We start from the raw sequence: 12,397 nt of genomic DNA on the forward strand, positions 1-12,397 counted from the left end.
AAACACAATTTTTTCAATAAGAAATAGCATTGCAGTATTGATCACATTTTACAAAATAACATTAACGAGTCTTACGTATTTCTTGTCTAGATTCTCCCTCACAGTAGGGAACAAGTGCTCAACAAGACACTCCTGTACTGATGATTTGTATCTGCCCTTGTACATTATAATGCTTTATAAAGTTTAATGGTAGGATGGAGTGTACATTTTTGAAATAGTAATGAAATTAAAGTTCCTTGCAGATTAAAACTGTGTGCCGAACGGAGACTCGAACTCCGGACCTTTGCCTTTCGCGGGCAAGTGCTCTACCGACTGAGCTGCCCAAGCACGACTCACGCCCCGTCCTCACAGCTTTACTTCTGCCAGTACCTCGTCTCCTACCTTCCAAGCTTAACAGAAGCTCTCCTGCAAACTTTGCAGAACTAGCACTCCTGAAAGAAATGATATTGCGGAAACATGGCTTAGCCACAGCCTGGGGGATGTTTCCAGAATGAGATTTTCACTCTGCAGCAGGGTGTGCGCTGATATGAAACTTCCTGGCAGATTAAAACTGTGTGCCGGTCCGAGACTCGAACTCGGGACCTTTGTCTTTCGCGGGCAAGTGCTCTACCAGCTGAGCTACCCAAGCACGACTCACGCCCCGTCCTCACAGCTTTACTTCTGGCAGTACCTCGTCTCCTACCTTCCAAACTTAACAGAAGCTCTCCTGCAAACCTTGCAGAACTAGCACTCCTGAAAGAAAGGATATTGCGGTGGCATGGCTTAGCCCGCGAAAGGCAAAGGTCCCGAGTTCGAGTCTCGGTCCGACACACAGTTTTAATCTGCCAGGAAGTTTCATATCAGACTCTGCTGCAGAGTGAAAATCTCATTCTAGTACTGAAATTGTCTGCTTCACTTGTAGATCAGTTGTTTTTTCTTGTACAGTAGTTGTACACATATTCTTTACAGGAAATACAAGGATAACTACAGTTCAGATTTTCATTTGTAATAATTATTTTTTTCTGATATATTGTATGTTTCACAATTCATGTTGCACACTTGTAGAGCTTGTAGAGCGGACTTAGTTGATCAAGTTTTATACAGAAACCCATGTCCAGAAACGGGTTGTTTCCATCTTACAAGGAAAACAAAAGCTACTCAATTATGCGCTACCTTTTATGGTAGGCTACCCACATTTGTGAATGGTATGATGACGTGATGTCATCTGATATCCTCTGTTTCCATCTGTCTTGTTTTCATACTTTGTGGTGATGCATCGCTTGACATTACAGTGACTAGTACTGCAGTAACAGGACACCTGAGTACATATTTGCAGAGCACACTGAAATGTTGTTAATTTTCAGTGAAGCTCACCATTGTGGAAGAGAGGATTAACATCTGTACCACAAGAACTTTCCAAATTGTTTGACTCCATCTCATCCCGTGTTTGCCAGAGTAGAACAATGGCTGCAGGAAAGTGCATGTTCTGCGTGGACAGCAGCTCCACCCATGTCACCCTCAGAAAGCACACATTATGCCTCCAGCATATTTTGTGCCACATCTCAACTTGTGTAAATGATCTTTACACCATTGTGTGAATTTTCCTCAGTTTCCAAGGCGAATTTTGTTCATCGATGAAGTGCATTTCAACAGGGAAGGTACTATGAATTCTCAAAAGAGCCAGATTTGGGATCAAGAAAACCCCAAAGCCATGTGTACATGAAGATTTCAGCTCACCTTCGTTATCAATGTCTGGGGAGTTATTTTCGATGGTCGTGTGATTGAGCCATGCATCCTTCTTCCCACATAACGGGTGCCAGTTACTGGACATTCCTGCTACATTTGCTAATGGAGTTTTTGTAAGATGTGCTATTGGACAGTCAACAAGAATTGTGGTTTCAGCATGATGGTGCAGCAGTACATTTTGCTGCAGTTTGTGTGCGAAACCATCTGAACGTAGTCTACAGGGACAGATGGATTGATCAAGGTAGACCACATGCTTGGCCACCAAGATCCCCAGATTCAAGCCCTTTGGACTTTCGCTTGTGGGGCCACATGAAGAATCTTGTTTACAAGACCCCAGTTCAGTCAGAGGAAGATCTGGTTGAATGGATCATGGCTGTGGCAGAAGTGATGAACCATTCACCATGCATACTGGACATAGTTTATGCGAACTTACTGCACAGATACACTGTGTGCACTGAACTTGGTGATCAACATATTGAACAGCTGTTGTAATATCACAGTAAGTAGGAGTGAAATCTGTACATATTTTTGCCTTTGTAACATGGAAACAGACTGTTTCTGCATGTGGCTTCCTATGTGAAACTTGATCTATTAAGTCCCCTCTACAACTTTCAGATGTTTGTAACATGAATTGTGAAACACACTGTATAAGTGTAGGGGTATGATAGAATTTTTTCTTCTCTGAAAAGGTGCTTGGACAGTGGTCTTTGGTCTATTCTCATCAATAATCAATTTGTCTTTTTCTCTAATCTGAATAATTTTTGGCTTATTTTACAGGTTCCCCAAAATGCAGTCTCAAAAGCCTTATATTATGGCCATCAACAGCCTCATGGCCAGTGTGTAGCTGCAATGTCTTTGCTGTACTTGATGTAGGAATATATTGTGGAGGACGTATAGTGGTTTTGTTCAAAAGGTTTACTGAATCATCTGAAACCACCGCAGCAGAGTCACTGCTTGTGATTTTATTTATATCTTCAATAGATATTATTACCATGTACCTTCCTGGCTCTTATGACAGATAGTCATAAAGTTTTAGTTATCACCTCAGAGATGGGAGCTGCAACCATGAAACTTGATGGTGGTGTAAATTCTCCTCTACATATTCACCCTTCTATATGACATTTTTTTAAATGATGGTTGACTGGGCAGAGACCTTGTTTGTAGATTCTGCATTTTGGGTGTTCAGGGAACCTACCACCTTGAAAATCCCCTCATCCTCATTCTGGGAATGCTTGCCATGGAATGGTTTCTTCATGCACTGGAACCAGGAAACCACCAAATTAATTTCTCTGCCACTGTGGCTATAGCAAGACCTAGTCATTACTGTGGTAATATGCACAGAGAGGCCATAGAAATGCAAAAGCACAATAACAGCTTTCACAGAAAAGAAGAATGATTTAAATTAGACATGTTGTGAACCTTAGTGCTAAATAAGACAAACCAACCATCTCATCCCCACTACAAGTTCAATAATGTATGGCAGTGCAACTCTGCAGTCATTGGCAGCGGGCCAATGAATGACGAACCGACCATTTCATGTGCACGAATAAATTGGTATTTCTCTTTTAGATGAATCTGATGATGATTATAATGATCAAAACCCGTAACTGAATCAAATAAAGAACTTAGCAACCAAAGGCTGTTTTAGTTTTTATGAACTCTTATTCCTACAGGATCAAATAAAATTAAATTCAGAATTCAATTCACTTTCATCTGCATTATCCACATTGTGGTGACAGTCTTCTAGGACCACTGCCATGATCCACTGAGGTGTCAATAACCACAGGGAGCACACTGCATAATATCTGAATATTCATTTGAATGCTACTGGGGTGAAGTGTGGTGTTTGATGATCTTTTTTCTATTTTACAGTCAAATATTTAAAAACAGGATACAAAAATGCAGCAAACTGTACCTTTATCACTAAATCTGACCCTTCAATTACTCTTCGATTTTTACAAACAGTATTTATTACTTTTTTTGGCAAATATAATGCATATGTTTCTCTTAACATTAAAAAATCAACTGAAATTTGAAGGCATGTGTACTACCATTACGCATTCCCTTTTGGTGAAACAAAGTGATCAGTAAATACGTTTTGCACTTCTTTGGCTGCAGTGGCCAGTTCTATATGTTTAGGTGTTCCAATGATAACATTTGTTGTGGCCAATTTTTCTGCCATTCTCCTTTTCAACACTACATTTTTGTGCTAATGTAGAATACACAAAACTTCTGCACATTTGAGAAAAGCTTCCAGCAACTGGCAAGTTCAGCAAGTACTTGTAGCAAGATGCAAGAAACTGTTTCCTCTAACTTGTGGAAGCTACCTCTGGAAGTTGGCGAAACTTGTGGAGGTCGACATGCTGGCATTGTTTTCATGTAAAAGACGTGAGGAAATTTCCTTGTTAGTGGACACACACCTTAACAGTGTTTGGTCCTTCTTGCCCTGCTGTCCACTAGGTGGTCGAGATTTAGCTGCTCAAGGCCATCCTACTTTTCAACGGTGCCCTTGTGGTATTATCTGGCATATGAGGAGGATTTCTTTGGTGACACATCATTAGTTTCGAGTGGTCTCAGTCATGCTCATTTGAGTTCATATCAACAGACTGTGCAAGCCATCCATTTAGTTAACTCCTGTCTCTTGGAAGAAAGTATTTTCAAAGTGGGAGAGATGTGGTTGTGCATTATTGTCTGTTACGACTGCTGAAATATTGACTCTTCATCTGGATCCTGTCCCAGTACTGGACAAGGCCAAAATTACTATTGATACTGATGAGTGATGTTCAACTGGCCTGAAACATGAATGACTCACTTTTACGCTAAACCCATGGAACTACATGTCTCAGATATGCATTGTCACCTGACCACCTTGATGCTTGTCAGATGTCAGACAAATCCCGCACTTGTTGGTGAAGAAAAACTGACACCATTGGTCTAGGTTCTATTCTAGAAATTCCTTAGCCTACCTTCTTCATGCTCCATTGCACTGGCAAATTTGTACTGTTTTTTGTATCAGATACCTAGGGGGGCAAATTGATCATGCAGAAATGGTTGTGTATTGCCTGAGTTAACATGGCCTTTCCAATTGCCTCCAGAAAAGGCAGAACTGAGCAGGAGAGTGCAGTGATGCATTCAGGAGGATGACAGTTCAATTTTGTGTCCAGCCATACTGATATAGATTTTCCATAATTTCCCTAAATCACTTAATGCAAATGCCGGAATGGTTCCTTCCAAAGGGCATAGCCGCTTTCCTTCTCCATTCTTCCCTAATCTGAGGTTGTTCTCTGTCTCTAATGATCTCATTATTGAAGGTGGGATATTTAACACTAATCTCCAAAAAGCGAGAGTGCAGTTGTTACACTATTCTTGGGATACCTTCAGGCCATAATTTGTAGCCGGCTATCTTCAGCTGATGTTAATTGTGGATGACCATTATTAAGCAGATCTTCAGTATTTCTTTCATGATAGTGGTAGAATGTTGGAATGAAGTTGCTGAGGTGTACACCAGTTAAGTGGATAATTTCGTGTGCTGAGAATCTTTCTTACCATGAAGTGACAATATACACATGGTCTAAACTTTAAATGACTCTTCAAAGCATGTCGATAGGCTGATCATGGTACACAAGCCACATTGTCTCTGTCATAGATGCAGACACAGAAAATTCTACTAAGCTACACCTCCACTAGACAGGTGGCTCCAGGTAATGATTTCCTGTGATCAACAGAGTAAGTCATGAGGTTCATACAAACCTGTTTTCTATGAATTTATTTGGAAACCTTATTTTACAACAGAAATCACAAAGTAAATTCCACCAATCTGGTGGACTATGTTGGTGTCAGTAGACATAGTTTGTACTGATAATACACTACTGGCCATTAAAATTACTACACCAAGAAGAAATGCAGATGATAAACGGGTATTCATTGGACAAATATATTATACCTGAACTGACACGTGTTTACACTTTCATACAATTTTGGCGCATACATCCTGAGAAATCAGTACCCAGAACAACCACCTCTGGCCGTAATAACGGCCTTGATACGCCTGGGCATTGAGTCAAACAGAGCTTGGATGGCGTGTACAGGTACAGCTGCCCATGCAGCTTCAACACGATACCACAGTTCATCAAGAGTAGTGACTGGTGTCTTGTGACGAGCCAGTTGCTCGGCCACCATTAACCAGACATTTTCAATTGGTGAGAGATCTGGAGAATGTGCTGGCCAGGGCAGCAGTCGAACATTTTCTGTATTCAGAAAGGCCCATACAGGACCTGCAACATGCGGTTGTGCATTATCCTCCTGAAATGTAGGGTTTCGCAGGGATCGAATGAAGGGTAGAGCCACGGATCGTAACACGTCTGAAATGTAACTTCCACTGTTCAAAGTGCCGTCAATGCGAACAAGAGGTGACCAAGACATGTAACCAGTGGGGCACCCCATACCATCACACTGGGTGATATTCCAGTATGACGATGACGAATACACGCTTCCAATGTGCGTTCACCGCGATGTCGCCAAACACGGATGCGACCATCATGATGCTGTAAACAGAACCTGGATTCATACGAAAAAATGACGTTTTGCCATTTGTGCACCCATGTTCGTCGTTGAGTACACCATCGCAGGTGCTCCTGTCTGTGATGCAGTGTCAAGGGTGACTGCAGCCATGGTCTCTGAGCTGATAGTCCATGCTGCTGCAAGTGTCGTCGAACTGTTCGTGCAGATGGTTGTTGCCTTGCAAACATCCCCATCTGTTGACTCAGGGATCGAGACGTGGCTGCACGATCTGTTACAGCCATGCAGATTAGATGGATCTCGACCAACGCAAGCAGCAATGTCGCGATATGATAAACTGCAATCGCAATAGGCTACAATCCGACCTTTATCAAAGTCAGATCGTTATGGTACACATTTCTCCTCCTTACACGAGGCATGAAAACAATGTTTCACCGGGCAACGCCGGTCAACTGCTGTTTGTGTATGAGAAATCCGATGCAAACTTTCCTCATGTCAGCACGTTGTAGGTGTCGCCACCGGCGCCGACCTTGTGTGAATGCTCTGAAAAGCTAATCATTTGCGTATCACAGCATCTTCTTCCTGGTGGTTAAATTTCGCATCTGTAGCATGTCATCTTGGTGGTGTAGCAATTTTAATGGCCAGTAGTGTAGATTTAGTCACTGCTACTAACATTAGGAGTAGACCCCTCCTGGTGTGTGAGTAGGCTTGAAGTAGTTCATAGGATGCTCACATAAACAACAGGGTGGTAGTGGGGCTCTGTAGGTTAGCTTCATCTTCTGTTGCTTTCCTTTCATAGAGTGGTTCATTTTATTTTATTTGCTAAATAACTGTTGTATGTTAGAGTTTGAGGTGGTGTTATCAGGCCCTGTGGGAGAACATCAATAAATAATCACCAATAAACTGTCAGGCCTAGTGGTCCAACAGTAAAGCACATGCTGGAAGGTCACAGGAACAAATCCTGGTTGGACCATGGATATTTCAATCTACAATTAATGTAGCCTTCGTAGCAGGATTACTGGCATAGGCTGGAGACATGCAAGTTGCCGAAGTAGTGTTCAGTTGAAAGATTTGTGCGAGACTGTTGAACTGTACAGAATTATTCTTATACCAAGCTTGCCTTTGAAATTCACACTTTAAAAAGTTTGTTGCTCAGAGTATAAGTGGAACAGCATTTACGTAAACACCAGGTACACTCTATGGCTTCAACCCACAGTTCAGTCGATTATCCAGCACAGTACTGCAGTGCAAATTTTCTACAATTTGTATCCTGCATTAATGAGGCCTCTTTGAAATGGGTGGTGTTTTCAATTACTGCTAACCCGTGTCTGTAATGACAAAAATCCATTCAGCATTATTGTCTCAGTTCATCAGCGATGAATATCTATCACCTTGTGGGTTGGAATTGTACTAGACCAACTAATAAGACCTTATTTGCTGCTGTCCTGTTTGAATGGTGGACATTATCTGTTGTTCATTTGGGATATGCTGTCACTGTTGCATCTTGTTGTGTATGAGAGGATGTGGTTTCAACAAGACCATGTACCATTCCACTTTGATATTAATGTCTGTGAGCCCCTGAGCATTTGAATGACAGATACCCTCATTGTGGGACCGGAGAAGGAGGTTCTGTTCCTATTTCTGGTATGTCAGATCATCTGTTGCTGCCTTGAGAGACTATGCTAATCTGAATGGCTACTGTTTCAAAATAGTCTATAATTTGAAAATATCAGAAACTGTGGTAACACAGACCACACACATCCCTGTAGTCATTGACATTGCTTGGCTCTCAAGGGAAGGAGAGCTTGTGGTGTACACTAAACTATGCCTCCACTAAATCCCAAACCTCTCCATAGATTCACAAAGTGGAGGGGTATGTTTAACACATTGGAGCCTAACGGGCCAACAATCCAGTTAATACCCAGATCCTGAGGAAATTTGCTACAATTTACAATGTTTTAATAAATTTACTAATCCACTTACCTCTTTCGGCAGTATATCAGCTAAACCTTCCATCCTTCCTCTTTATAAAAATGTATACGTTTAGCACAAATAAATTATACAGGGATTTGTAGATATTACTCTAAAGGTACTGTTTTTCAGCATTTTTACTTTTCCCCGAAGTGGACAGAATTTTCGTAAGTCATAGGGAATGGTAGGCTATTGACTGAAAATCACTTGTCAGCAGAAAATACTAAATGCTTCATTTATAGGTAAAGTGTTTTATTGGGAAATGGTTTTTTTCTCATTTTTACAAATTAGATAACAACACTCGGGTATGAAATGTTTCAAAACACTCAGAAACACGAAGGCCTGTGTTACATGGCCTACAGTAGTATATGGTCTCTTTCCTGACTACCTTTCCTGCAGCTTTTCGTTGTTCCCAACAGAACTTGCATCTTCTAGCTGGGTTTGTTTTCTTTTGTGTTGGTGGCAGTTTCTCAGGGAAATTATGTGCTGTGAGTCTCTTTGCACTTGCAACTCCAGATGCGGAATGTGTGTCTTTATTTAGTTCTGCTCCTCCTTTTTAAACCAGATGCTTTGTTAATTTACAAATAAAAATCTGCTAGAGCACACTTTTTTGATATTTTGGTATTGTGAATAACGTTGGCATTCACAACTGCCCTCATACAAATATGGAAGAAAATCTTTTTCCACCATTTTACAGTCTTTCGCTGGAAGGGATAGTAACTCATCAGCTGGTCTCCTCTGTCAACACCTGTTTTAGACCAGTTGTAGTCTAGTACAACGTCTGGCTTTACTACCTCAACATATCCAATCCTGGATTTTACACTGACATGTGAAGCAGTCATCTTATGCTGTGTTGACAACATGTCTACATCAAATTTGTCTTCCCATTTCAAGCAGAAAAGTTGTCCTTTGAGATGAAATGCCATTTCTTCTCCTTCCTTTAGTTTTTAATTTATTAAGTCTCTGGGCAAACCTATCCTTTTCTTCGTCACAGTTCCAACTCCCAATGTATTTCTTTCCCATAGTTCTTCAAGAACTGCAGGATTTGTATAAAATCTGTCCATGTATACCACAAGTCCTTTTCCCAAATAAGAACAACATAGCCTCGGCAGCAGGGATTTGACAGAAATGTCAACATTGCCCTTTCCACCAGTGTAAACTTCAGCTTGTAACCTGTTTGAGCATCACTTACAACATACAGTTTTATCCCACATTTCTTTGGTTTGCCTTTCATATAAATACGGAATCCAGTTCTCCCATCAAAAGGACATATTGCTTCATTCACAGTCAGATCTAGTGATGGATAAAAGACTTTTCTGCATCTTTTTGTGAAAAAGTCCGAAAAAGGTCTTGTTTTATGCAGAGGGTCATAGCCTGGTTCTTGTTCAGGTATCAATAGTGCATTATTGTTCACATGCTGCATCCTGAATACGGCAAAAAATCTGTCTCGTGACATTAGCTGAGAAGCAAATGATGAAACAAGCACAGGTTCTTCAGACCAATAATCCCTAAGTTTACGTTTCTGTACAACACACATACGCAAAATGATTGCAAAAAATTGATATACTACATGTATCCTCACTTCTCTCCATTTCTTCCATAAAAATTTTGGTTTGATTCTGTTCTGATGGCGAAGTTCAGAAATAGTATCAGTAGCATATATATTTGTCTGATTTTACTTTTAGAAACATGCAGTGATCAAAAAATTGCAAGTAATACTCCAGTCCTGTTGACAATATATTGACAGGAACCTGAATTCCACTCATTTATTCAAACATAGGTAATTATTGAGTGCATCAAAATGACACCATTCATTATGAAGGGCAGGCTGTTGAACTGTATGACAAACCTGACTAATAGAAACTTGTGCATTAGCTTCTTCATACTCACTACCATCATTTCTATCAGCAGCACAGCTTTCGCTCTCCAGTTCACGTGAGTCATTGTTATCTTCTGAAAAAGCGCCGATGTCGTCCAAAAGATCCTCAAGTTGTGAGCCATTGTTCAAGAGTTCTTCAATCTCTAAGTTTGGCAAGTGATGTCTGTTAGCCATATTCACTACTTATATGTTATTACATATGGGAAGGATGCACACAATAGCACAACATGGCAACCGACATAGGAGAAAACAACCTTCAACAATATTCCAAGCACGTGCGCAGTTCATGTAACACTGGTACCACTCACAAGAGACTGGCGTGCACTAGCCATTAACAATGCAGTTACGACAAGACAAACAATTAGTTTCACCACTTACAAATGTAAAACACATGTATAAATCACAAATAAACAAGTCGGAACTGAAGAACATATGACATACGTCAGTTGGATTTTGTGGTTAAAACATAGTGAACGTATCTAGTATGCCCATCGGTTCCAATGCTTTAATTTTATGTTTCAGCTGAAAGAGATGCCAAGATTTTTGATGAATCATTTTATTTGTGTGTATTTATAATTGTGGATTTCCTTTTGTTAAGGTCTGTAAGCCTGTACATCAATGTAATCATAACATTCCAATTTAGGTAGCAAAAAATCATGGTGGTGTCCAAGCCAGGAATCAAGTGGCTTTCTTGTGGGCCAAATCTCTTGGAGGGGAATCAGCTGTGAAATTACTTTCAAAACTTAATCTATTGGAAGTAAGCATTGATTATGCGTGTGAAACATACCAGGTATGTGAATGACTCACTCATTTTGCCACTTTTAATCAATTGTAATTATGACTCAGTTTACTCATAATCAGCCAAAATTATAATTCTATTTTATCTTCCATTAGACACAATTGTTTTGCTTAAATCATATCTGAGTTCATCATTTGACTGTTTTGTTTCTGTAATCATGAATCCATGTTGATGCTAAAAGGTAATGTGAACATATTCTGTGCCTGAGGTATACAGCAAAGTGCTTTCCGGTAACAAGTATCAAAATATATGCACAAATGTGCTGTTGCAATGGTTCGCAAAGATAAGCTTAATAGCAGATGTGCAAAAGATGTCATTCTTTTTTTACTAGCAGAATGCTTCATACTCTAACTTTTATTTGTAAACTTTGAAGCATACTAGCAAAGTTATTGTCAGTTAGTATCTTATTCAATCGTTTGTTCATTATGTTCAGTAGAACCTTCAAATATATGGAACAAATCAAGATACGAATTAACTTCTGTTCTTTTTTTAGTTTACTGTTGAGATTTTCAATGTTGTCATCATTAGTGCCCTTTTTGTATGTATTCCCGCCCCCTCCTGCTAATATAATAATTTTCATCTTCTTTCAGTGCCTGAAAAAAATGGTTTGTCGGAAATGACAAGCTTCAGACTGATGTATTACACATAAAGTGAGACATGTTCATTTTAATGTTGTCAATGCATGATTTGCTTCTGTTGGCCTTTGTAGGGGGTTCATTTATCAGGAAAATGAAAATAATATATTAAGGGAAGTTCTGGGAGAATGTAAACACTTTAGGAGTAAATGAGACCTCTCACCAAACAGCAGAAATGCTGAACGATTGACAGACCTACAACCAGAATGAAAACTTGGCTAGCTTTCAGAATAAATTCTTTAATGAGCTAGAGTACAATTACATATGTGCGTGCACGTACATGCATGCATACATGCTCACACGCAAACACACACACACACACACACACACCTCACTATGAAGATAGTGTGGGGGCAGTCATTGGGAGGGTGTGAGAGGACACAGGAAGGGGAACCATTGCTTAGAGGATGTTGTGCAATGAGTACGAGTTAGCTGAGGTTGAGGCCAGGAATATGTGTTGCAAGTATAACTCTCATCTACATCGTTCCTAAAATCTGATGCTGGGGGAAAGGTTGTGAAGCAGCCATTGAACTTGAGAATTTTGTGTTCTGCAGCATGTTGTGCCACTGGGTGATCAACTATGTTGTTGTCTACCATTTGGTGATGGCCACTCTGGTGGAAAGCTAGATGTGGTGGCCATTCACTCTGATGAATAGCTGGTTGGTTGGTGTGTTGAAATTATAGGAGATCTGGTAAATGACGTGGCTGCCTTCACAGGTGGCCCTGCCTCTGATGGGATAGAATAAAGCTGTGACATGACTGGAGTTGATTTGTTGAATGTGTGAATCAGGCAGCTAGGTCTTTCATGGGATATGGCCCACACGACAAGCTTTGGAAGTGGGAGTGCCTTAGGAATGGACCAGGATGTTG

At 40.4% G+C, this 12,397-nt stretch overlaps 1 protein-coding gene across 1 annotated transcript in view; it reads left to right on the plus strand.

Annotated features, from left to right (window-relative positions):
• The window catches only part of LOC126253687 (intraflagellar transport protein 172 homolog), a 305,113-nt gene that overhangs the window by 186,698 nt on the left and 106,018 nt on the right, over window positions 1-12,397 (plus strand). Inside the window, exon 20 of the mRNA XM_049955213.1 lies at window positions 10,737-10,883. Coding sequence (XP_049811170.1) covers window positions 10,737-10,883 — 147 coding nt within the window. The remainder of the gene's footprint in view (window positions 1-10,736; window positions 10,884-12,397) is intronic.

The sequence above is a fragment of the Schistocerca nitens genome, chromosome 4 (assembly GCF_023898315.1).
Source record: "Schistocerca nitens isolate TAMUIC-IGC-003100 chromosome 4, iqSchNite1.1, whole genome shotgun sequence".
Lineage (NCBI taxonomy): Eukaryota > Metazoa > Arthropoda > Insecta > Orthoptera > Acrididae > Schistocerca > Schistocerca nitens.